Below are 25,654 nucleotides of genomic sequence, written 5' to 3'. Positions count from 1 at the left end.
CTTCTGATTCAGTCTCTGTCTCTCTCTGCCCCTCCCCCACTGGCACACTATCTCTCTCTCTCTCTCTCTCTGTCTCTGTCTCTCTCAAATATAAATACACATTAAAAAAAGTGATAAGGCCCATAAAGCATGTTAAGTTCAGTGACCTACACACAGTGAGCACTAGGTTCGTGCCCAAGTAGTGGTATCGTTCCTGGCTTGAATTTTAAAAATCTGAACAATATTCCTATGGGGCTGGTTGCTATTAATGTTATCACTGAGTTATAGATGAGGAAGCCGAGGCACAGAGAGACGAAGTAACTTGCCCAAGGTGGCCCAGCCAGTAAATGGCAGAGCAGTCTGGCCCCAGAGTCTCTCTGTTTGGTGCTGTTTGGAGCTAAGTGGGCCTGGATGGTGCATAATAATCAGTGCACACTCTATTTTAGGCACCAGGGGTAAGCACTTTACAGCACAAGATTTCATTGAACAAACCAGCCTAATTGTCTCACCATATTTTGGGGGATGTTAGTACTATTTTCTTTTTTTTAAATGTTTCCTTATTTATTTTTGAGAAAGAGAGAGACAGAGAGCAAGCATGCACAATCGGGGGAGGGGCAGAGAGAGAGACAGACAGACAGACAGACAGAACCTGAAGCAGTTTCCAGGCTCTGAGCTGTCAGCGCAGACCCTGAGGCGGGGCTTGAACCCACGAACCGTGAGATCATGACCTGAGCCGAAGTCGGACGCTCAACCGACTGAGCCACCCAGGCGCCCCATCACTATTTTCCGGGTAGAGATGAGGAATATCAGATCCGATGAGGTCAGAGAGGACATACGTTCCTGGGCGGGGCTGACTCGAGTGCTGGTGTCCCACCCTGTTTCCCTGTACCCTGCTGGGCAGTGCCCCGGACCCTTCAAAGTGGACGGACCTGAGTGGTCACCTCACATAAATGTCCCCAGGATGCCAACAGGCTTCCTGGGGATGCACGGGTTGAAGCCCACGCGTCCTGACTCCAGCCCGTTGTTTTATGTTTTTTTTGTTCATGATATGACAATAACAATATCCACTGCCACTGTAAGTAATTCAATACGCTTCATGTTTTCTTTTCCTCTGGCCATAAGTCTTATAATAATAAAAATATTCTAAAATGAATAAATATTAAAAGCCTAATTTGCACAAACATGAGGCAGCCCAGAAGGCCAAGTAAACAAGAAATCTGGGCGCCTTTCTTTAAAAATAAAAGTAGTGGGAAAAAGAAACAAGCTAAAAAGGGGTAAAAGTAGACGTGGGAAAATAATGCTGCAAAATTCCTTCATGTTACCCATGTTCCGGAAAATTACTGTCTTGGCTGCTTATTAGAATATATTGCTGGTTATAGTTCTGCTATAGGAAAAATTGTTTTGTTTTTGTTTTTTACTTGTTTATTTATTTATTTTGAGAGAGAGAGAGCGAGCGAGCAGGAGAGATGCAGAGAGAGGGAGAGAGAGAGGATCCCAAGCAGACTCCACGCTATCAGCACAGAGCCCAACGCAGGACTTGAACCCGCAAACAGTGAGATGGTGACCTGAGCTGAAACCAAGAGTCAGATGCTTAACTGACTGAGCCACCCAGGTGCCTCTGCGTTTGTTTTTGAATTAGGTATTTTCTGCTAGTTTGGCGCCTTAAATCCCCAAATCTTAGCGTTGTGGAAAAGTCCAGGCATGCTCTCCCTAGAAGGTGATTCTAACGGAGTTTACACTGGAACCTTATACCTGGGGATCCAATGAAATGACACCACGATTCGTCATCAGTAAAATGTTAAATCATTAAAATGTTGCTTTCTGTGACCTCCCATGCAGGGCTGCTTATTACGGAGAATCTCCTTTTCAAATGTTTTAACCTATTACAAGTTTCCTCATGACGAGCCATGAGGAAAGGTGGGCTGCCAAAATCTCTATAGATGTCCTAAAGACAGCCTTGCGCCCCTCCAGGGGGCACAAGACCATAAGAAACGCGCCGCATTAGCTATTGCCAAACCACCTTACGGAAGGCCTATTTACCATCATTTAAACAGACGGAGCCTTATAAATGTTTCCTCTTCTAGAACCTCTGCCTTGTTATGACGCACATTTTGAAATTGTATTAATTTCCAAGGAACTGAGATCCGCACACTGCTGATTTCCAAATGGGGCTGTTTTCTTCCAGATATTTACTGGATTTCAGATGGAATAAGACAGGTGGTTTTAGGCTCAAAGCTGTTCAAAGGCAGATAGAAAAAAATCCAGCAGGGCCAGCAGCCTTTGCCACCGAGAGCCTGTCCCAGTACTGGCAGGACTCCTCTGGGTCTTTGGTCCAATTCTGCAGAGACAGGTGACGGGTGATCCCCACGCTGGTCTCAGATGGACCTGGCATCCCTGGGCCCCCGGGGACCGAGGGGAGACAGAGACAGACCCCCCTGCCTCCCTAGGCTCTTTTGGTCTGGAACAAATCTGAGCCGTTCACCTGTGACAACCTCACAGGGCCACAGCTGAGCGGTGGACGAGGTGCCAGGGAGGAAGCAGGTGGAGAGGGTCCGGTCTTTCTCTTTGTCTTGCCTGTTCCGCTCAGTTCAGCAGAAACACACTGAGCTCCTGTTAATGTTTGCCAAAAAGCTGTTTGTCACGGAGGCTTGCAATCTCCCTCTCATGCAAAGCACTCTGGTAATAGGAGCTTCACCTCCCCTCTTCTCCTCCACGTCCTCATTTTCTGGTATCACAGAGCTAGGAGAAATACCAAATAAATATACACCTTGGTGCATCTGGAGACTCAGTTGTATTTAAGCCCAAATGACACCTGAGAGGGTCCTTGTGGGAGAACGGAGATGGGACACGATTGTTATCCTAAGAGAAGATGCTACTTTCTGCTGAGGGCTTTACTTGCATCACCTCAATTAATCCTTAAAACAACTCTATTGGGAAACTATTTTTAATTCCATTTTACAGAGAACGAGGCCTAGAGAAATGAAGCAACTTGTCAAGAGTCATTCGGTTGGTAAGTGATGGATTCAACACCCAAACCCAGGTTGGACGAACTTCAGAGTCCAAGAACTTGACCATTGTTTGCTACGCTGTATTTATCATTTAATCCCGGATTAACACGTGGGAAACGAGGGGCATACGAGCATTTTACTCCTCTGAACAGGCCTTTTTTTGACTTCACATCAAAATGCATGCACCGCCAGTTTCTAGCTGCTACCAAACGCATACATCAGAAATACAGCTCAACCCAGTGTCATGAGCCATGGATACTCTCGTCAGACAAAAACCCACCCGGATACATTGCGCTTGGTGTGGAGTGACAGAACTGTCATAAAGGTAATCATGTAAAACACAAAATCTGCCATTATTATGTTTCTGAATTTCCGAGAAGGCGTTGTTTTGTGTACTGGCTAATGACGAGCACGCTTCTATTCATCAGCTCCAGTTTTATACCCTTGGGAGGAGGGTTATCATAACTATCAAACCAGAGATATAAAAGATTAGGAAACATTTAGTTTTAGGAAATAATGGCTTGGAACCCCAGTCAATCAAAAGCGCAAGGGGGAAGATGAACAATATGGTTATGACGCCAGCTGGAGAATCTTTATAGTTGGACCTTGACAATGGTTTGCAAGTTTTCGTATTGCAGACGATAAAAAGGAGGCTGCCTAGGAGAACCACAGTCTCCAAGAAAATATAGACAGAAGATAATTACAAGACCCTGGAATTGAAAATGACTTCTAATGCAATCCCTGCTTTCAGGATTGACCATTTCAATGTTTATAAGAGCGGAGAGGTCAACAGAACTGTCAAGATTTAATAATACCTGTATGGGTAATTTTCTTGAGAAGCCAAAAGAATGCCCAGTCTTTCTTCCCAATACTCCAACACACACACACATACACACACACACACACACACACACACACACCCTTTGGTCAGGGAATTCTGGGCTTCAATAGCAATTACGTCTTGACTGAATCACTGAATTATATTAATTGAAATGATCTTCACGCTTTAAAGTTGAACTTTGCTATGAGTTTTGCTATGGACAATTTACCAATCCCCCAAAAGCCAAGAAAAGAAATTCTTGACCTGGATTTCACAAATAGGCTCCCCTGAAACAGAACAAATAATTTGTATGTGTAGTATCCTACAGAGAAGGTTCAGAGCTTTAATCAGATTCTCAAAGGAGTCTCAGTCCCCTTCAAGGGTCAAGACCATCCTAGAGGCCTGTATGCGGCTGAGAGAAGTCAGAATTTTAAATTTTTTTTTTTTTCAACGTTTATTTATTTTTGGGACAGAGAGAGACAGAGCATGAACGGGGGAGGGGCAGAGAGAGAGGGAGACACAGAATCGGAAACAGGCTCCAGGCTCTGAGCCATCAGCCCAGAGCCCGACGCGGGGCTCGAACTCACGGACCGCGAGATTGTGACCTGGCTGAAGTCGGACGCTTAACCGACTGCGCCACCCAGGCGCCCCGAGAAGTCAGAATTTTAAAAGGAGTCCTGTTTCACTCTAACTCAACACTTTCTAGAGCCTTGTGCTTACTGGAGGCTCTAGCCCAGCTGTTGCTTGTTATGAAAACCAAGACAGCTGTGGGAGGTGTTGGGGTCAGACACAGGTTTTACCAGGAGAAGCTGGCAGTGTCCGAGTCCCTATTAGAATGATGCATGGCACAGGCTTGAGTATAGGGACTGTTTTGAGATGCTCGGGGGTCAGTCCTTAATCTGTCACTCTCTACTGGTTGGAGTTGGTCCCACGAATGGCTTCCTGTCCACTTTTTTCATCTACAAAGTGGAGGGAAATAAGACCTTGTCTCTCAACACTTTTGGGAGGATTAAATGAGATCCCGTGGATGGAGGGGCATGACGCACAGTCACCTACCTGTAACCCTTGGGAACAGGTGTGTTTTGGAATTCAGCCTTTGGTTTTCTTAGAAATGTAATATATTTCTATCTTCGATATCACTTAATGCCACCAACATCACCCATGGCCAAATATATGGGTATTTCTACAGCAAAACGATGAATATTCACAGTAAGAGGGATGAATCAAGATTACAGTCTTACGTCAATCCAAGGCAGGCCCGCCGCCCCAAATTTTCAGTGGTCAGAGCACTTGGACTTCACGATCAAGAATAAGCAGTTGTATACCTGTCTTCTCACAACTGTTGCTTGAATCTTACTTTCTCTAGTTTCCCAAGGTCCTAATTCTTATGCCTCTGGTGGCTTGTCCTCACATTTATACTCCTTTGACATCAGTGTTGGGCCCATGGCCGAACGAGCTACCCGTGTGTCTCTCTTACCTTGGCTTGTCCTCGTATTTATACTCCTTTGACATCAGTGTTGGGCCCATGGCCGAACAAGCTACCTGGTGTATCTCTCTTACCTTCACACTCATTTGAACTGCGTCCTGAATAACACGGTGGCTCCCCTCTCCTACCAATGCTCTGGGTGAAGAAGATTTTTCTCTTCTCTTGGCTTTGTCTTAAACTCTCCCAATTTCCGAGGCAGTCTCTCTTGCCACAGCTCCAGTACTCCAAGGGCTGTCTGCTGCCTGTCTAATAAATTCTCGAGGAGCTATCAAAATGACTCCTAGTGACGTTGGTTTGTTCACTGGTCAGCAGAACACTCTTCCCCTGAAGACGAGAGGGGACATTCCTCAGTTTCATTCAGGTATGCCTGAGAGCTGCTTCCAGACTGCTTGAGAATGAATGACGTTGCAAATCCTCCTGAGGACAGCACTCCTAGATTCTCTTCCCCATTCCAGAGTGTCCTCAGAGAAGGAATGTGGGCTCCAGTACCAACATCACAACCCAGAGCAACACTTCCAGTGGCACCGTGCCAGTCAGCAGCAGGTGGCAGCTGTTGAAGGCCACCTGCATGATACTGTGTGGCCGCGGGGATCACACAGTTTAGCATTGGTGCGGTGCAAAGAGCATGATCAGACATATGAGAGTTTGATTTCTAATCCATTCACATGCTGTGGGACCTTGGGTCAGTTACTTAAACTCTCTGGGCTTCAAGATGTAACATGGGGGATGATATTATCTACTGGACAAGGACTCTAACCTAAATAAATGTCCCAATACATTTCCAGTCCCTTCTTTTGTTGCCTCTCCACTGGTTTTCTCTTCCCAGCCCAGGAAACCCTTGAAGGGCAAGAATATGTCTTCTTTTTGTGTTTATTCCTAGCATAGAGTCTGGCCCACAGCAAGCATGTAACAAGCTATTGAATGAATGAACGAATGAATGAATGAATGAATGAATGAATGAATGAATGAATTCAGCTGTTTTTGTTGGAGGTGGCACATCTTTGGTTCCTCCTAAATCTGATATTCATAATTTGATAAGAGGCCATTAGGATGAAGATGCCTGAGCCAGAGTTTTACGGTCCAAAGAACCATATTTCCTCCCAAGGTAGATAACAGAGTTATGCTGCATGAGCTCTTTCATTCCGTATTTGTGTTTTCTTTAAAAAATGGAACTTTTAACTTTACAGAGTAATACCTCTTACTAACTAGTATTAGAAGTGTTGCATTTTTAAAAAGATGTCCCAATTTCGAGCAAGATGTGAAGATCTACTACAACTCCATACCGTTTCCTCTAATCTCCAACTATTATTAAAGCTTAGCTAAATCCTAGTGTTCCCTTGGGTTCATGCAGATTGTAATGACCAAAGTAATTCTGAAATGTTTCAGTAGACTCTAAGATTCATCGAGGGCTTTACAGAGGTTTTGGAAATTAAGACACCGTAAATTTAAAAACCTATTCGAGCAGCTCTGTATTTAATTATTCTTCCACTCTCTTGGAATAGAGATGAATCGAAATGATTTTGAACATATTAACATACAAATCACTGGTGCTATTTTCCAACATTTTTGATTGGCCTCGGCATCTTTACCTGTAAAAGGGATGCTCTTGGCGTTGTTATGCCCTGGGAAACACTCATGGAAACACCCAGGGTTTTGCTTAACTGTGAAAAGCTGCAGGGCTGGATGGAATGTTATTTTGATATACAGCCCCAAATCCTTTTTGGTGCTGATTTGTCATAATCCCAAGATTACGTGGTCTAGCAATAAATAAGGGCTATGTACGTTTTTACTTACAATTGATATTTTTCTTTCCGTCTGATTCTTAAGGGTACACTTTTTCTTTTTTGCCTATGATAGGGTAAAACAAAAGTCTTTGTGAGCAATCGCTGTGCCGAGAATCCACGTAGGAGAGGAAGAAGATGCGGGAGGAGAGGAAACTTGAAGTCAGGTGAGAGCAGAAGAGTGAGGCCAGCTGGCTGGAATTTTCTCTCACCGTTGTGGGAGGTAATAGAATGCATTTCTCCAGAGAGCACACTGACAGTGGAGGTATAAAAAGTGCTCTGGAACCCTGGAGGTAAAATGCTCGATATAGCTTCCAGTGGGTAAGGACAAAGTGGGGTATAAAGGTGTGTAAATTCCTCATACTTAGCCTAGGTGATCTGGCACTGGTTCCAGGATTCAAGCACATGTATACGCTTAACTCAGCCCAGGCCCCATGCGGTGCTCGCCACGAAAAGGAAAATCTCTCTTAATTTCTCTTTTCTGTCCATTCCCTTCTTATTGCTTCCAATAGAATCTTAAACTACACCTGAGTAGAGGTGCACAGTCTACTTCATCTCTTCTGATGACAAGAGGGGGCTGCACGAGATGGGAACTGGCAGAAACAGCCTTTGATTAATATTTCAGTCACAGGGGAGGAATCCGGCTACATGATAAAGGCATATTAAGAAATAGCTCCCAGACAAATGTATTTTGTGAGTTCCTCTTGAATCATCCAACATCGCATTCACACTGCATCAGAATTCAGGTGATTTATACAGTCGCATTAGGGTCTATTAGTATTAATGGGAAATATGCATGTATATCAATATATGCATTAGTGGAGACAGGCTCCCCAAAGGGTTTCTGCTTTTGGGGTGAGAGCTGCTATGATTTGTCCCGTCTCCACAGTGGAAATAGAATTATGCCCATTAATTAAGTGTTCGATATTCCATGCTCAGCAGAAAAAGGGCTCACTCTTAAAGACACAAATAAAACTATATTTTACATTTGTAATTAAAAGCATGATGGCAACTGGCTGTGTCTTATTACTATTATTTAACAAGAATTTTTTTTAACGTTTGTTTATTTTTGAGAGACAGAGAGAGACAGAGTACCAGCAGGGGAGGGGCAGAGACAGAGAGGGAGACACGGAATCCCAAGCAGGCTCCGGGCTCCGAGCCGCCAGCACAGAGCCTGACACGGGGCTAGAACCCACGAACCGTAAGATCATGACTTCAGCCGAAGTCGGACGCTTCACCGACTGAGCCTCCCAGGCACCCATCTTATTACTATTATTTATTATTTGCTATTCACAGTTTATTTTTACTATCAACTGTGTTTAGTCATGGATTACAGTGAAAGAGAGCAGTTTCTCAGTCCTTGATTCCCATGTCAAAGAGGAAGAAATAGGTCAAGTTTGGTAGGGATTTTATATGGAGAGGCATCCCAGAAGTAAAGTAATAAACTGTCAGAAAAGATCATAGCTCCAATCCACAAAGCAGGGAAAGGCTAAGGCTTTGTCCTGCTCATATCCTGGTGCAAAGAAGTTTTAAGTCAAGTTAGAGGCAATAAGAACTCCATGATGTGTTATTGTATCAGCAATGATGATTTCAGCTGCTAATAACAGAAGACCAATTCAGAATGTCTTAACCTATTGGGAGGTTGATGATTTCATAAAAAGGAGGTCCAAGTTGTCTCAGGGTTAATTTGCCTGTTCTAGTGTGCAAGGACCCTGTCCACCCCTCCCCTCCACCATCCATCCGGTCATCTTTATACTTCACAGGTGAAAATTGCTGCTAGTTTCTGGTCTCAGTTGAAGACCCAACAGTGCCAGTGGAGGAAGAATGATCTCTTTCTGTGCAACTCTTTTTGTTGGTAGGCAAATTTTTCCAAGTGTTCCTTAACAGCCGGCCCTAGGTCATGTTCCTCTTCCAAAATCAATACGTCGTGAAAGAAGTAGAATTCCATCATTGGCTTAGGTAATCAATTTGCCATCCCATTCCAAGAGTTCTAGAGAGGGTCACTGTCCAAGCTCATGGTCTCCCAGAAGAAGCAGTATACCGCATGGAATAGAGGGCCCCGAGGGAGAGGAAGCAGGGGGTGTTGGGGCAGGAATGGATAGAGAGTCATCTGTGTGTGTGCTATGCCAGTGAGTGCCATTACTGGGCTCCTTAAAGGTCTGTTTAAATGCAGTCATGGGGGCGCCTGGGTGGCTCAGTTGGTTAAGCGTCCGACTCTTGATTTTGGCTCAGGTCATGATCTCGTGGTTGGTGAGTTTGAGCCCCACGTCTGACTCTGCACTGATAGTGGGGAGCCTGCTTGGTATATTCTCTCTCTCTCTCCTCCTCCTCCTCCTCCTCCTCCTCTCTTTCTGCTCCTCCCTCCATGTGTGGTTGCTCTGTCTCTCCCTCTCTCTCAAAATAAATAAACTTACAAAAAATATTAAAAACAAAGCAAAACAAATGCAGTCATGGGCACCTGGGGCCTCATTGGCCTGTATGAGTGAGTGCCAGGCTTTGTCCTGAATCTGATTCAATATAGTTGGTCCAAAGACTTAAACATTACGGCTTGGGGCTTGAAGCCAGCTATAGCTGCCGTTTCTAGATTTAGCACATTAATGACAAACTATTGAGCAGTCTGCTTATTCTGAAGCTAAACCTTTGACCCCCAACTGACAATTGTTTTAAGTGGAAAAAAGAGAAGAATGATCGGGAAATAAAATGAAATTAATACAGCTTGTATCTTGGTTATTCTTAGCTTTATATGACTGAAAAGTGGGGGGATCTTTGATATCTCAATCTCAATTTTTGATATCTCAATCTCTCCATTCTATCCTTCCTCCCCTCCTCCTCCCCATGACACTCAGAAGCACACAGGATTCTCATATTCTATTCCTGCTTCTTTCTTTCACATCTCGCCCCCCCCCACCCAGAGCCTTCTTTCACTGTAGGATGTAAATATCGACTCGCTTAAGTATCATCCATTTCAATCATAAGCCAAGCTGTGTGGCGTGACAGGCCTCATGCAAAGGGAAAGAAGTTTAGAACTAATCCGTTCTGGGATGGATCTAGAACCCAAAAAGAATGGCCACAGTCAAAATCACATGCTGTAATGCTGCCCTGTGCCATATGGTGGCCAATAGACATATGTGGCTAAAGAGTTTACATTTAAATTAATTGAAATTAAGTGAAAGTAACAATCTCATTCCTCAGTCACAGTGGCCACTGTTCTAAATGCTCAGTAGTTACTTGTGTCCGCTGGCAGTCCAGTATTGGCAACTGCAGACAGAGTACATTTCCGGTTCTATCGGACAGTGTCATTCTAGAGAGAAATGATGAGTCAGGATTGCGACAGCCAGCGACGTTTTTCCCGGAAGATCCAGTCTAATGGGTGGGGATGATCTGTCAATGTTTCAATTGACTTGGGGATGTCTAGTCGGTTCATTTGTTTTGAAGCAGGAACCTGGAGAGTAGCTGGATGTCAGCAGGTGGACGGGGAATACACTGAAAACCATGACCAGGGGGACACCTTTGGGTTAGGCGTTGGTCCCACCATTGACTCCACAAGGACTAGTAGAGGACAAAGGATGCTGAGGAACTCAGAATGCTAGCATTAGGTTGAACATCAACAAGCTTAAATTTTTAAAAATTGCATAATGTATTTATGTTAATTTGTATCAATGAGGACTTTCTACTTATGACAAGTGTCTCAATCGGCTTGGGCTGCTAATACCAAGTTAGCATGACTAGGTGGCTTCAACAACAGCACTTATTTTTCACAGTTCTAGAGGCTGGGAAGTCCAAGATTAAGGCGCTGGCAGATTCAGCTCCTGTGAACGCCTACTTCCCACTTTGATCACAGCCGTCTTTCCGTTGCGTCCTCACACGGATGATACATGAAGAGCTGCCACAGAAACAAGCTTTCTTGTGCTTCTTCTTATGAGGGCACTAAGCTTATCCTGAGGGCGCTACCTTTGTTACCTAATTACCTCTCCAAGTTCCCACTACCAAATATTATCACCCTGAGGATTAGGGCTTCAACACATGAATTTTTGGGGGAATGCAAACATGCTGTCATAAGAGCAACTTTATGCCAGTGGCATAAGTGTCCTTGAAAAAATACAGTTATTACAATTTCAAAGAAGGTAAATATAAAGAAAAATAGTAGGTGAAGACTTGTATCGGGAAGAGCAAATGGTAACATTTCTAAATGTGGCTCACAAAAGACTGAACTTTGAAACACTGATCTAAGGCAAAAGGGCCTGCCCCAGAAGCCCATTTCTAGCGAGGGCCCCTTATCCATCAGTCACGCTAAGCACGGTGCCTAGGGCTTGCAATAAGACATTTGGGATTCCAGGGAAATGTATTCATTTCTTTTCAACAAATCAGAAGAAAACAATATACTTTCAGGTCAAAGAAATGTTTTAATGGATAATATCAGTATGTGTGCCTTTTCTTCCAGCACAATTAAAAAACACAACTTTTCATATTTTTTAACGGAGGAAGGGGCTCATAAAGATGAAAGTGCCTACAGCCCATGACAATCATAACATGACTCTGTTTCTAGGCCCACTTGGAAGGCGCTCCGAGTCAATGGAACACAGAAAGGTAGTGCTGGCTCAGCAGGACAACCCGTGGGTGAGGTAGGGTAATTGATCTCAGCAGGAGGGCATGGGGAGAAATCAAATGACAGTGGCAGCATCCCACACATGCCCACCAGCTTCGCGAGGCCTGAGCTAAGGTGCGGGTCAGCAGACAGCGTGCCCAGGACTTAGTCCAGGGCCACCAGGTACTAGGCTTAGGACAGCAGGACTGATCTCTGTTCAAGCTAAGACTAACGAGTGAGTTAGAGTAGGCAGGGCTGAGCTTTCAGGGCAAAGATTTTCTGGGGACTGGGCACAGGTGAAGGTGGCCAAGTAGAAGATTTCAGTGATCTATTGGGACAATGTATTTGGACTATTTAGCACGGAAATCACGTTATTGGGCTACAGGGCAATCACATAATTGGCCTGAGTCAGGCTGATTATGATGATAAAGAAACACAGAAATAAGAAGCAGACACACACACACACACACACACACACACACACACGGCTACTAAACACAAGTAGTAACTTGGAAGTATTGTCAGATATTCCATCTGGAAAAGAGAAGTTTATGAAACAATTACCCAGTGCAACCCGAAGGTAAAGGCCGGCCAAGTTAAGGCTGACTCAGAGACCTCTTGAGGAGCTCTGAGATGACAGAGGCATAGATGCCATTTCAAATCAGAGACTGTTGTTAAAGGCCAAGTACACAGACCAATTCTGTAATATCTTGTGGTTGCTCTCTTGTTGCGAGTGAGGAGAATGACAATGATAAATCACCCTATTATAACTTGTGATCAAAGCAGCAGGTACTTAGCTACCTGACCAGGAGACACCTGAAAAAGACAAATGGCTAAGGAAGACAACGGAAACAAGTTGGAAATTAGCGATGCCTGTTGTGGGGAGAATAGGACAATGCACTCAGGCCAGAGACAGTATCCCAGTCCCATTGAACGTCCATTGATTTAGGTCACCTGACAGGCTTCTTGGAAAAAAGTCTCAATTACTAATAATATACATGAAAACACTCTGAAAACTATGTATGACACATCACACAAACTCAGGTTATTAAATGAGACTACACTAAATATACTTTCGTCACAGACTCAAGTTTTGGTATATTGGGTCAGGATTTTTTTAAATTTTTTAATTTTTTTGCCAAATAGTCTGGATGTTTACCACTGTGATGTGTAGAATCAGCATAAAGAATGTTTTGGCTACTCTAATGGAAAAAAAAGAAAAAGAGTGTTTTGATTTTCTAAAGCTTCCAGCTTTCGGTGGCGGGGGGACTCGGAAAGACTATGTGATGATATGGAGAAGACTTGCAGATACTTCTCTATGAAATTAGGCTATTTTGTACCGTTGATTGTGGTGGTTTCTACGGTGTTGTCCAGTGCCCATTCGGCAAATCACTTCCTCCTCAAACCTCAAGGGTTTCTGCTAACCACATTCAAATGGTCTGTAGAAAGTGCTACTCTACGTTTTCCATTACCTCAGCGTTGGGCCAAGTAGGCCCGAGAGGGGATCATTAACTGCTTCAGTGCCTCCATGTGTCTGACTAACCACACATCTACAATGCAGTTCAGCAGTGGAGGAAGCCACATGGAGAACTAGGGCAAAAACACACTGCAATTTTTTCCTGGCCGTCGTCACCAGTCAACATCAACCATGCTGAGAACCTCTGTTGCCAAGGGTTTTGGCTGATGTGCATCCACTTTCCCAACGTAGACTAGCCCCTGGGAGCACAGGTTGAGATGGGGTGGGGTAGGATGAGAGGGACAGAATAAAAGGGGATATAGAAAAATGAACCTCTGAGCTATTAATAAAGACTATACTGGATTAATGAAAAGGACCCATATGTAGATTTCTGGTGAATAGTGATACTCTGGAAAATATGTGGCATCCAATAGTTTGCCCGTTTTTACTTTAAGGAAACTCATTCTCGAAATTCTGCAGCAGCTGCTACTGTTTGGATTATGAATAGTAATCAGCCATATGGTGTGGCAGAAAGGAATCGCACATATTTTCACATGGACAAATATTATTATTCCAAAACATAAACACGTCAATATAAGTGTTTTTTCTCTTGGGAGGAATACAACCCCTGATCTCAGTTATGAGAAAATGACTCACTTTGCATGTGCGAAATTTACCTGCCAAGATTGTTATTGGAGCCTGCGCCAGAGGTCTCCCCAAGTTTTTCTTTCCTTATTGGTATGAAGTCGGGGAGGGAGGAAAGAGAGAGAGCAGAGAATGGAAAGATGACCCAAGGAAGGGGGCATAGGCTGTTGGGAGCTCTGCCCCCAGGATGGGAGCACCAATCCTGAACTCTCATCATGGAGGATGCTGGGGACTTGTAGAGCCAGCCATTCAGCAATGCAATCCAGAGACAAAAGAAAAGACATAGTATTTCTTTGTACAGCTCCTTTCAGCTGTACATGAGGGCTTCTTCCAGAGTACCTCTAGCTCTTCCTGTTTTTTTTTTTTTTTTCAAATGTCTCAAGGACAACGTGTCCACCACTGAAAATTCATCCTAACAATGTATCTGTGTCTTCCATTTCTTAATTTGGTCTCGTTACTTCTCTCTGCTACTTCCCTTTTTCTTTACTCTTCCTTATCCTGGAACTTCTTACATAAGCTTTCTCTCTGGAGATTCTACCCCTTTTGGTCCTGGTTGTTCAAGAAAAAGTTAAAAAAAATTTTTTTTAATGTTTTTTTAATTTATTTTTGAGAAAGAGAGAGACAGAGCGTGAGCAGGGGAGGGGCAGAGAAAGAGCGAGACACAGAATCCAAAGCAGGCTCCCAGGCTCTGAGCTGTCAGCACAGAGCCCGATGCAGGGCTCGAACTCACAAACCGCAAGATCATGACCTGAGCGTGAGATCATGGCCTGAGCCCAAGTCAGACGCTTAACTGACCGAGCCACCCAGGCGCTCCCCACCCTCCAATTTTTTTAATGTTTGTTTATTTTTGAGAAAGAGACAGAGCACAAGTGGGGGAGGGGTATAGAGAGAGGGAGACACAGAATCCGAAGCAGGCTCCAGGCTCTGAGCTGTCAGCACAGAGCCCGATGCGGGCTGGAACCTATGAGGTCATTACCTGAGCTGACGTTGGATGCTTAATCAACTGAGCTACCCAGGTGCCCCAGTGCTGGTTGTTTTGTAACCAGCCCCAACTCTTCTCTCTACTTTCTCTTCCTTCCATGGCTTGGTCATGACTTCTCCTTGTCTGGTTCCCAGGCTGTGGCAGGGCCCCCTCGCCTCCCTCCTGGGGAACAGCCCACAGACTCAGGGAGGGCAGACCTTGGGAGATGTTTGCTGGGAGAGCTGGAAAGGGTGGGTTCAGCCACCAGCTCTTGTGTGTTTTCGCATTTAGGTTCTTTGGCCCCATGGGTCATCTTCCTCCCCTAAGCAGAGGAAGTCACGGAAGGGAGGGAACATAGACGCGCATGGGGTGGTGACTGAGCGAGTCCTACCAGGGACACTGTCTTGCTTTGGTGATGTGAGAATCGGCCTCCATGTGGCTCAGTTTTTAGTGGGCATTTCCTCTCAGTGTGCAGTTCCCACAACTGAACAAACTAGGACTCACTAACCTCGTGGCCCTTCTCTCATGCTTTACAGTTTGGATGACAGATTATTGAAAAAAAGAGACCTCATCCAGCATTTACCTGCTGCTAGGTCACCTTATACACCAGGGCCTTCAGATCTGGGCCACCTGTTGCCAGGCCAGTGCATTCGAGTGGATGGCTCGGGGACTAAGAGAGAGCAGGGACTGGGGAGATACCCAGAGGGTACCTGCCTCCAGTCGCATTCAAAGGAACAGTTGCTGGCCCTGTATGCTCACTGCCGATGAGTCTGCAGGCTGCGTTCAGCCTCGGCCCCTTGTTTGTAATCCTTGCTCAGAAACCCTTTACCCTCCTCTGCTTGGGCACCTCCCAGAGTCCTTGATTTGCTGCCCCACTCTCTGTTCTCCCTTACTCCCCACCTATGTTTGTCTGAATCCACATCCACTGGCCAAGGTCATAGCCAGTGTCACTGGTGGAATCCTTGGGGTCATATACTCCAGCCCACTAACTGGGGGAGGGGAAGGGGCAATAGGCTTTTGCGCAACCCAGAGCAGTGTCTTCTCCAGAGTAAACATTCTGGGTGACTTGACCTGTTCTCTCTATGGTAGGTCAGAGAGAGACAGAGCATGAGTGGGGGAGGGGCAGAGAGAGAGGGAGACACAGAATCAGAAGCAGGCTCCAGGCTCTGAGATGTCAGCACAGAGCCCGACGCGGGGCTCGAATCCACGAACTGCGAGATCATGACCTGAACCAAAGTCGGATGCTCAACCCACTGAGCTACCCAGGTGCCCCTTATTTTTTATATTTAGAGAGAGGTAGAGCATGAGTGGAGGAGAGGTACACAGAAAGAGCGAGAAAGAATCCCAAGAAGGTTCCTTGCTTGGTGCAGAGCCCGAGGTGGGGCTCAATCCCATGACCCTGGCTAGGATCACGACCTGAGCTGAAAACAAGAGATGGATGCTCACCTGACTGAGCCACTCTGGTGCTCCAGCCCAGATAATCTCTTCAACTGTGTCTAAAACTAAACCTTAACTCACACAGATTATGATCACATTCGTTTTAGTGGACTATAGGGGCAATTATGAAGATTAAATTCGATAATGCCCATGAAATACCTAGTACGGTTCCAAACACTTAGTAAACATGCAAAACATGTAAAACGTTAGTTATTATTGTCATTAGTCAATTTATTATATCAACCATATCACATTTAATCCACGTGCCCTCAGGTCAAATGAACTCTTATGCATGGAAACTTCTACTGTGGACTTGTTGTCCAATACCTCTACAGAGTTTTTGTCTCTCATTTGCAACGCATATATGCACGTAGTAGATAGAAACATAGAACCCGAGTCGGAAACAACAGCATCAATGCTAGGGTGGAAACATCCTCACCAACGTAAGGAATGATCTTGTTACATCAGCCAAAGGCTTCAAGGGTTTGGGGAGGGGGAAGAAAGAACCCCCACTAGGGAAAAGAAAGCAAACAGAGAGACACCGTTCCTTTGAAGAAGATGAGAGTGATGTAGTAAAAACAGAGATCCAACATTAATCTTAAGCTTTCCTGTATTTCAGAGAGCACAAAGAATCTCTCTTTCCTTTTCATCTTCCAATTCCAAATGCCTTGCGAAATCTCCACCCATCTTCCATTTTAGTTAAATGGCTATTTTGAATGTTACTCTGCAAAAAAGTAGAAATGCCAGCCTGTGCTAGGTCTGTATTAAAATTCACCCCATAAAGAATTCTGACTTTCATTAAAATAACTACCAAAGGAGAGCCAAGAGGTTGACCTTCACGTTGTTCAAGAGCGACACCAATCACCCGGCCTTGGCACACACATGGATTTCTCGCAAGGATTTCAGCAGGTGTTTTCTGAATTGCATCCAGAATCACACTGGACAGAAACGCATCAGAGGTCGCTGAAGCCACATCAATAATGATAAGCAGGATGATCACGGCCCCCTCCCTCCCGCCCTGTGAGCCTGCGGAGATCACAGCCCGGCTGAGTCTGCGGGAGGCTGCAAGCTTCTCGCCAAGTGCCAATGTCATTTTAACATATTCAAGACGGAGACTCTAACAGTGCAGGCCAGAGGTCTAAGGAAATGAATTGAGCTTAGGAGAGGAAAGTGGATGAGAAAACACACACACACGAATAGTTTTTATCAGTAAGTTTCATTTAGAAATTTGGGACATTTTCAATACGAACGCTTACAATGTTATATCCCAACTGCCATATTTTCAAGTACACAGTTTTTGTTGTTGTTGTTGTTTTAAGTAAAGAAATTGTAACAAAGGGGAAAAGCTAATTATGAAGCATGTTACCTCTTGGAATTAGGAGAAGCAAATACGATGGAGTAAAATAAAATCACATCAACGGTCACAGTTAGGAAATACTCTCTTTTAATTTAATTTTATTTTTAGAGAAAGAGAGGGGCGTGCGAGAGGGGGAGGGGCAGAGACAATGCGAGGGAGAGAGAATCTTAAGAAGACTCCATGCTCAGGGGCGCCTGGGTGGCGCAGTCGGTTGAGCGTCCAACTTCAGCCAGGTCACGATCTCGCGGTCCGTGAGTTCGAGCCCCGCATCAGGCTCTGGGCTGATGGCTCAGAGCCTGGAGCCTGTTTCCGATTCTGTGTCTCCCTCTCTCTCTGCCCCTCCCCTGTTCATGCTCTGTCTCTCTCTGTCCCAAAAATAAATAAACGTTGAAAAAAAAAATTAAAAAAAAATAAATAAATAAATAAAAAAGAAGACTCCATGCTCAGTGTGGATCCCCATGAGGGCCTCGATTTCTAGACCGCGAGATCATGACATGAGCCGACAGCCAGAGTCGGAAGCTCAACTGAGCCACCCAGGTGCCCCGTGAAATACTATTATTCTAGATTTCCCCAGATTCCTGCTCTCAGGAACTCCTGTTCAGGGTCCCTTTTGGCTGATGAGAATGATCCCCCATGCAGACCTTTGCCTTCCTCCAGTTCGTCAGCGTTTCTGGTCTTATATTCAGGAAACAACTACATTCCCAAAAGGCAGAAAAAAGAGGGTCAAGGAGTCAGAGCAAAGCTCAGTTCTAATCCCTGTACTATTACCAACCCCTTGAGGCATACTGGGAAAGCTCTTCAACCTCTCTGTGCCTCAGTGTCTCTTTTCTAGACAATAAGAAATCAGTTGGGTCACAAACTCGAAACTCAAATGTCTACACGTCCTGATAAGTACTGGAACTTGTAGATGAGGAGGGCAGTGCATGCCCCATCTACAGGGGATAGCAATCCTCAGCTCCAGCTGGTTATTGACCTATCTTTTGATTCTTTTTTCAAGGAAACAAGTTTCTGGATTGTTATGTCAAATCTTCTGAATTTTAAATGTTGGCTCAAAGATTAAAAGAAAAAAAAACTATTAAAAATACTCTTCAGGTTAAAGAGAACACGCTCACGATCTCTTAAATTTCTTCACCTTCTATGATGCAAAATTTCCCTTGAAATCTATTTGGGATATTTCAGTCTCAATACACAACCCCTTGTTTTTTTTCACCTGTGTACTTGTTGTGATAACTTGTTTTCCCTTTCAAACTATCAGGTGAACTGTGTACCCCTTTTCTCTGTCACTAGGAGAGATTTTAAGTCAAGCACAACTATGTATATGCACGGCAAAATGGACCATCTGATGCTGAAGTATACTGTCAGGAAACCAGATATCACGGGGCAAATTGATGTTGTTCTGAATAACGCCAGAGAGGGGAGAGATGTGAGGACTAAACTCACTAGAAATAAAACTAAGACCGTGAGGGAGAAAGAAGAAAGATGTTTCACATTCAGCAAACAGCAGCTAAGAGAGAACTTAGGAAATGTACCACAATCTGAAGAACCCGGGTGCGGGAGAAGGATAGTTTTAAGGGATCAAAGTGTTCTGGGGAGCAGGGGTGGTGCCTGGAATAGAAGTTTTGGCCTGAATTGTCAGGATGGGTACTGGTGTTTGGAGAATTTTCTACAGAGGGTTTGGGTAACTCAAGGAATAGGGAAGGAGGTATGAGAATGGCTTAGGAGTAGATCTAAGGAGAAGAATTGGGCTTCTCTTTTATTCTGAGTAAAGACAGACTGATACCTACACCAGAGAGCCATCATTTGCTCACCTTGTATAGTCTGCACCATACAGGATCCCATTCATCAGTGAGTGTTTCATATTTTCCCTGAGAAATATCCTTCTTTCTCCTTATTCTACTTGTCCCCCGCTCTAATCTGGGACCACTGGCATCTCATTCAATGACGAACTGGCCTCTAGAATCTTCAGAACTCAATCTGCCTGGACACAATCATTTTCCTTAAACACTGCTTTTATCATGCCATTCCACTGTCCCAACGCTTTCCATGGCTCCCACTGCCTACCAGGTCTCAACTTGTCTGCTTGGCCTTGAAGCTTCTTCAGGACCTGCTCAGCTTTGTCTCTCCCCGGCCCTTCACACGCGTTTCCTTTTCCAACACTCAGTCCCGTTCCACCACAAGGGCTGTTTCTGTCTCCCAGAATTCACTCAACGGTGTCCCCTTCACCTGGATGCCCACCTCTCTCCTTTTCAAATTTTTTTTTTTTTCAACGTTTATTTATTTTTGGGACAGAGAGAGACAGAGCATGAACGGGGGAGGAGCAGAGAGAGAGGGAGACACAGAATCGGAAACAAGCTCCAGGCTCTGAGCCATCAGCCCAGAGCCTGATGCGGGGCTCGAACTCACGGACCGCGAGATCGTGACCTGGCTGAAGTCGGACGCTTAACCGACTGCGCCACCCAGGCGCCCCTCTCCTTTTCAAACCCAACCCATCCTTCTCAGTCTATTTCCTAATGTAGCCTCCTTCGACCACCCTGACTTCAGAAGCACTATTACATTTAATGTCTGAACCGTGCACCCTGCCACTCAATTATATATTATTTTGTCCTCTAATCGTTTCATGTATGTATAACGTGTCTCTCAATTATATTTTGACCTTCATGAGTCAAGAGCACGTCTTCTCCCATTGTGTTCGCTGCAGAAACAGAGTAGTACAGAGGCTCAACTCTGTGAGCACTTGCTTGGTGCTTTGTACAGGTGAGCTCATGTGGAGAAAGAGGATGGGGGCATGTGAGGGTTTTAGGCTTGGGGGGGGGGGAAGATGGTTTGGGTCTCGTGGATGGTGATAAGCACCCAGGACCAGAGAATCAGTTACCACTGTCCATTTCCCCCAAATCATGCCCACTGCTGACTGCCGCCTCCTGTCCACTGCATCCTCGCATTTAGTTCATCCTTGTTGAAATTAGCCTGCGTGACTGTTGTGCTAGGTTGTGTGTTGGGCAGGGATGTGATCTACCAGCTGTCCTTGAGCACACAGTCTTGGGGATTTGCAGCTGCGCTTGGAGGCAACTCGTGAATGTGAGCTTCCAGGGGCCACTGTTCTCTGGGAGAGAAGTGTTACCCAGTCGCATCCAGCATGGAAGTGCGCCTCTAAGCAACACAAGCAGTCTGCAAGAGGGAAGCCACGCAAGAACGCACGCGCACTAAGAACAAAGAACAACCGGAGGACGGAGGAACTATTTTGGTCCCCCAGGCAGAGAAGGCAGACACAGAATGTCCACCATCGTGTATGAAGTTGCCAGCTTCTGAGAGCAGAGGCTTGGAGGTCTCACTTCCACCCTGCTTACCAACCAGAGAGCGTCAAGCCCATCATTAAATCTCTATGTCTCACGATCTAGGCAGTCAAGATAACAACCTGCTGACCACAAAAGAGGTTGGGTATGTTAATTATGATAGAAAGACACTGAAACTAAGCCAGCCTTTCAAACCTCCATCTCTTTTGATTCACTCCATCACCTGAGCAGCTCTGGAGTGTAACAAATTTCAGCGCCTCCTGCCCTGGGCCGTGCCTGTCCCCGGGCGTCTCAGTTGGCAGCTACTTAATCCAACGCCCAGACTGCAAGGAGCTGACAAGAGATTGCTGAGTTGCTGCCAGCAACCCAAGGCGGTTTCTGAGGCCACTGACCTGGTGGTTAGTGGCCACCGACGTGCCAAGGGGACTGGTGACAACATGTAGTGGCAGACACAGAGTCAGGGACCAAAGAAATTCCAAGCAGGAGAGAATTTTCAAAATGGCCGTCAGGGTAATCAAGGCTTAAATAGAACAACAAGCTAGCACGAATTGGCCTAATAGCTGTTTACCTTACAATTCTCACATTCTCTCATGTGACTGGGAATCTCCTTGGGCTGGGGGCTGGGAGTGTCAAAGTGGAGAGAGCCAATGCCTTCGTCTCATCCCTTCGTGTACTTCCTGAGCTTGGCTTCTTTCTGGGCCCCACTGGAGCCAATCAGTCCTATGCTACATCAGCTCTCAGTCCCTAAATGCACAGACATTCCTTTTTGCCCAGAGGGCATGCGGGGAAAAAAAACCTCCTTTCATTTTTCCGGAGTTGGTCACAAATGAACTCCTAAAAAAACAGAGGAATTTAAAAAATCTAAATCTCACAAGAGCATAGAAATAGTTCAATTTCCAGAATACAAGTGGTTGATATGCTTGCTAAGTAAATGATTTGAATGACTTGGATACACAAAGGTCAATGTCTGAAAAGCTTGAATATTCATCTGAACATTGTGCTTTTTCAGTGATGCCTGGGGACAGTGCAGTATAGTTTACCCTCCTTTCTCCAAAAGTATACAATAAGACTTGCCATCTCAGATTTACATTAAAAGCTAAGACTTCAGGGATGATGCATATCCTTAATAAATAGAAGTGACGTTTTAATTTGCTCTTATAGTCAACTTCATGCAGTAAAAAAAAACAAAAAACAAAAAAAAAACACCTACGTTTGTGACAGAATCTTCTATTTCCAATGAAGTTCAAATTCACATTAGAAAGAGAAAACAAAATGAAAATTTATACTGTGGGACAGGACATATACTAACTGAAAAAGCATTGGGCTGGGGTTGAAGTCTGTGATCTTGTAGCCCAACTCGGGGTTGTTCAACTAGGGGAACTTCAGTTTATTCAACTTTAAAATGAGATGATCAGGGGCGCCTGGGTGGCTCAGTCGGTTGGGCGACTGACTTCGGCTCAGGTCAGGATCTCGTGGTCCGTGAGTTCGAGCCCCGTGTCAGGCTCTGTGCTGAGAGCTCAGAGCCTGGAGCTTGTTTCAGATTCTGTGTCTCCCTCTCTCTCTGACCTTCCCCCATTCATGCTCTGTCTCTCTCTGTGTCTAAAATGAATAAACGTTAAAAAAAATAAAATAAAATGAGATGATCAGCCAGGGTCACTGAGGCCGGGGAATCTGTACCATTCTCAGAGGCTTTCAGGACTTGACCAATTCATGTGAAGTAAACCCAGCAGTTCTTTGTAACATAAAGGGAAACAGCAGGTCTGAATATTCCCAGTTTAAAAATCATAAAAGTTAATTTTAGGCGCCAGTATGCTCCTTTATCATGGTCTTCCAGTGATACGCTATAATTATTATATATATATTCACTTACATACGTATACACGAAATCTTAAAAAGAGGTACACTTAAAATAAAAAATGACAATGCAATATAGAGTTCCAAGAAATTCTTCATTTGTGTTAAAATCCTAGCTTGACTTCACAGTTCCTTTCTGTCAGTGAGTCGTCTTGTTTCATTAAGGTCATATCTTGTACGCCCACAAGATGTTCAGTATGGTTCACCAATAAAATTAGAAAAATTTATGCCCAAACAATCCATCCAAAGCCATTTCTCACTAATACCATTTGGTATGTAGAAGGCATGTTTCACTTTAAAATAATGAGCAAGACTACAATCTTTTGATGATAAATTCCTCTTTCATCCTAATTTTATGAAAAGCTACAAGGAAAATGCCCAGTATGATGCCCTTGATATTTAAACGCTTCATTCAACTTACCATTTGTGTGCTCCAAAACTCAGCCTCCCTTGCAAAATGCTCCATACTGGAGGGATAAATTTCTTGTTCTGCCTTGTCAAAGGGGTCACTTGGACTGCTCAAGTGACTGAGCGCAGGAAAGCAAACATTTTAGCTGAGCCACTTTCAAAATACTGACGGTTGCGTTCTCTCATAGCTGAGAGTCGTGGGAGAAATGGAATTTACATACGTTAAGGTGAGATGGGTGTGGGCATTTCCCGGGGTCATGATTCAAAACGAAGATATGTTTCATTCAAGGAGTTAATAACATAACTCCAAGAAGAAAAGTACCCCCTAGCTTTACTGCCACTTAAGACCTGACAGCTCATACTTCCATGCACAAATTCACCACGCCTTGGTCACCATGCCAAGAACAATCCTACAGTGGGTGGTGTAGGTAACTTCTGGCATTTGTCTTTCATAGAAGACTCGGGTAATTATAAATCTCCCAGCTCACTTTAAGGTGTGCACAGTAACACAAGAATGGACACCTGGAACGCAAGTATAAGGTTGCAAATTCAGGGAGACAACTTTTGGCATTCTTGGGGGTGAAATTAACCACAGCTGGCTGCGAAACGATTCATCCCTCTGTGTGCTTTGCTAGAACAGGTAAAATTTGATTTTAGATAGCCGCACAAAGATACACATGCTTAAAATATTCTCATTTTTTTCTTATAGGACACAGGAGAAGAAATACTTCCTTAAGATATCCTAGAGCCTTGGATCTGTCGTTATCGTTTGGGTCTCACTCAGACACTGAACACTGCCGTCTTCCTTAGTCCTGATCAACAATCGCACGAAAGAAACGTATTTGTAAGTAGAGAAGTCTCACACCCTACCGTTTCTGCAAGCTGAAGAAATAAGAAAAAGTGGTCCAGATAAAATCTGATAGTAGAGACCGAGGAGAATTCTGGTCTCTTCTTTCTGTGGTCTTATGACCTTTACACATTCAACACATCAGATATTTAGAGCCAATGAAGCGGCCAGAGCTTATGACAAAAAGTAAAACTCCGATACACAAACCGCGTATCCTTTAATAAACCTTCCCCTGGGTGTTCTAACGACATTTCCTTCCTCGGCCAGTTTCTAATGACACAGGGCTTAGTGAGCAGTGGCCCTTTACAGCAAAACATAGCTGTGGTCAAACAGCTGAGTGTTACCTCCAAAGCTTGGTGTGGAAAGTCACGAGCCACCATCATGTTGTTCCAACACAAAATGTACCACTTTTGTAGTTCTTCTCTTGCCCGGAGATTGTTCTCCCCCCTCCTTTTAATACGGACAGAGCTTTCTAAAAATGCTCAGTTGGACCTCATTTTACCCAGGAAAGCAGTTATTTATATCTGGTACATTTTCTCCATTTCCTTGGTACCCCAAATCAGGATCGACCTCGTCAGAGTAACTGCTTCAATGTCCCCAAATGACTATTTCCAAACTAAGAGACCTGGAGGAATTGAAACAAAAATTGGTCACGGAACAGTAACTAATCGGGAGGAGAAAGATGGTTCTTTTGAGGGTGGGTATGTAAGATTCCTTGCCTTACTTCCCCCCCCCCCCCGCCCCGGAAGCTAGAGCAGGGCTACACATAGCATAACCACCCATGCACCCCTGCGCCATGAAAACCTGTTTTGCGGGTCTCGCCACACAGCCCAGTCCACCTCTAGCTGTGTTTGTGCACAGGGTGAGTCATGCGAGGGTTGTGCAACTCGTCCAAGCATGTGAAACAACTATCTGAATCTTGCAGGGCATCTTTTTTCTTCCCATTTGTGAAGTCTCGTGTTTTCTCTGGCTTACTATTCATTTCACTGAGTAGGGATCGGATACACGCACGTTTACGAAATAGATAGGCTTTTGAGAAAACACACAAACCCATGACACTAAATTAAATCATATTAAAAAAAAATTCAAGGACATCTTGACACTTAAAGGAATCCCTGGCACATCTACTCGTACAAGGGAAAACAGCTTTTGCTTTAAGACCACTTGCCACACGGATGTTTTGCAAGTGTGAGGTTTCACAGGTCACGTTTTCTTAAATTGAGGGACACAAATTCCGACCCTTCGGCCTGTGACTTGACTCCACTAATGTCACTGGATCACAAAACTGACGCCACAGGCAAACTCTGGTCATCTTTTTCACAGAGAGCAGTGAAGAGGGTCTTCTTAGGTCTTCATGACTTTTACTCACTCACAAATGATTTATAAGAAGAAAAAGAGGATGCAGACTTGGTTTACATTTTCCAACAAATTAGAATTATATATATATATATATATATATATATATATATATATATATATGAAATTTATTTATTTATTTTGAGAGCGGGGAGGGGCAGAGAGAGGAGGAGAGAGAGAATCCCAAGCAGGCTCCACACTGTCAGCTCAGAGCCGGAGGCAGGGCTTGATCTCACACTTTGTGAGATCATGACCTGAGTTGAAATCAAGAGTCGGACGCTTAACTGACTGAGCCACCCGGGCGCCCCCGATATTAAGGGTAATCTGTAAAGGATGAACCAGGAGGGATGCCTTGAAAACAAACCTTCAATCTCCCACACACTC

General features: G+C 44.6%; 1 protein-coding gene across 2 annotated transcripts in view; it reads right to left on the bottom strand.

Moving 5' to 3' along the window:
• The window catches only part of SASH1 (SAM and SH3 domain containing 1), a 336,056-nt gene extending 312,846 nt beyond the window's left edge, over window positions 1-23,210 (bottom strand). The window contains exon 1 of one of the 2 annotated variants that reach the window (XM_086708085.1): window positions 23,081-23,210. In XM_086708085.1, the coding sequence (XP_086564211.1) occupies window positions 23,081-23,125 (45 nt within the window). In that variant the 5' untranslated portion in view covers window positions 23,126-23,210. Of the gene's footprint in view, window positions 1-5,367; window positions 5,567-23,080 lie in introns of those variants that run through there. The other variant, XM_086708087.1, reaches the window with a different exon arrangement.
• Window positions 23,211-25,654: the final 2,444 nt, after the last annotated feature.

The sequence above is a fragment of the Puma concolor genome, chromosome B2 (genome assembly GCF_028749965.1).
Source record: "Puma concolor isolate L17-30 chromosome B2, mPumCon1.1.hap2, whole genome shotgun sequence".
In the NCBI taxonomy this organism is placed as follows: domain Eukaryota; kingdom Metazoa; phylum Chordata; class Mammalia; order Carnivora; family Felidae; genus Puma; species Puma concolor.
This window is presented reverse-complemented; position numbering and strand designations above follow the sequence as displayed.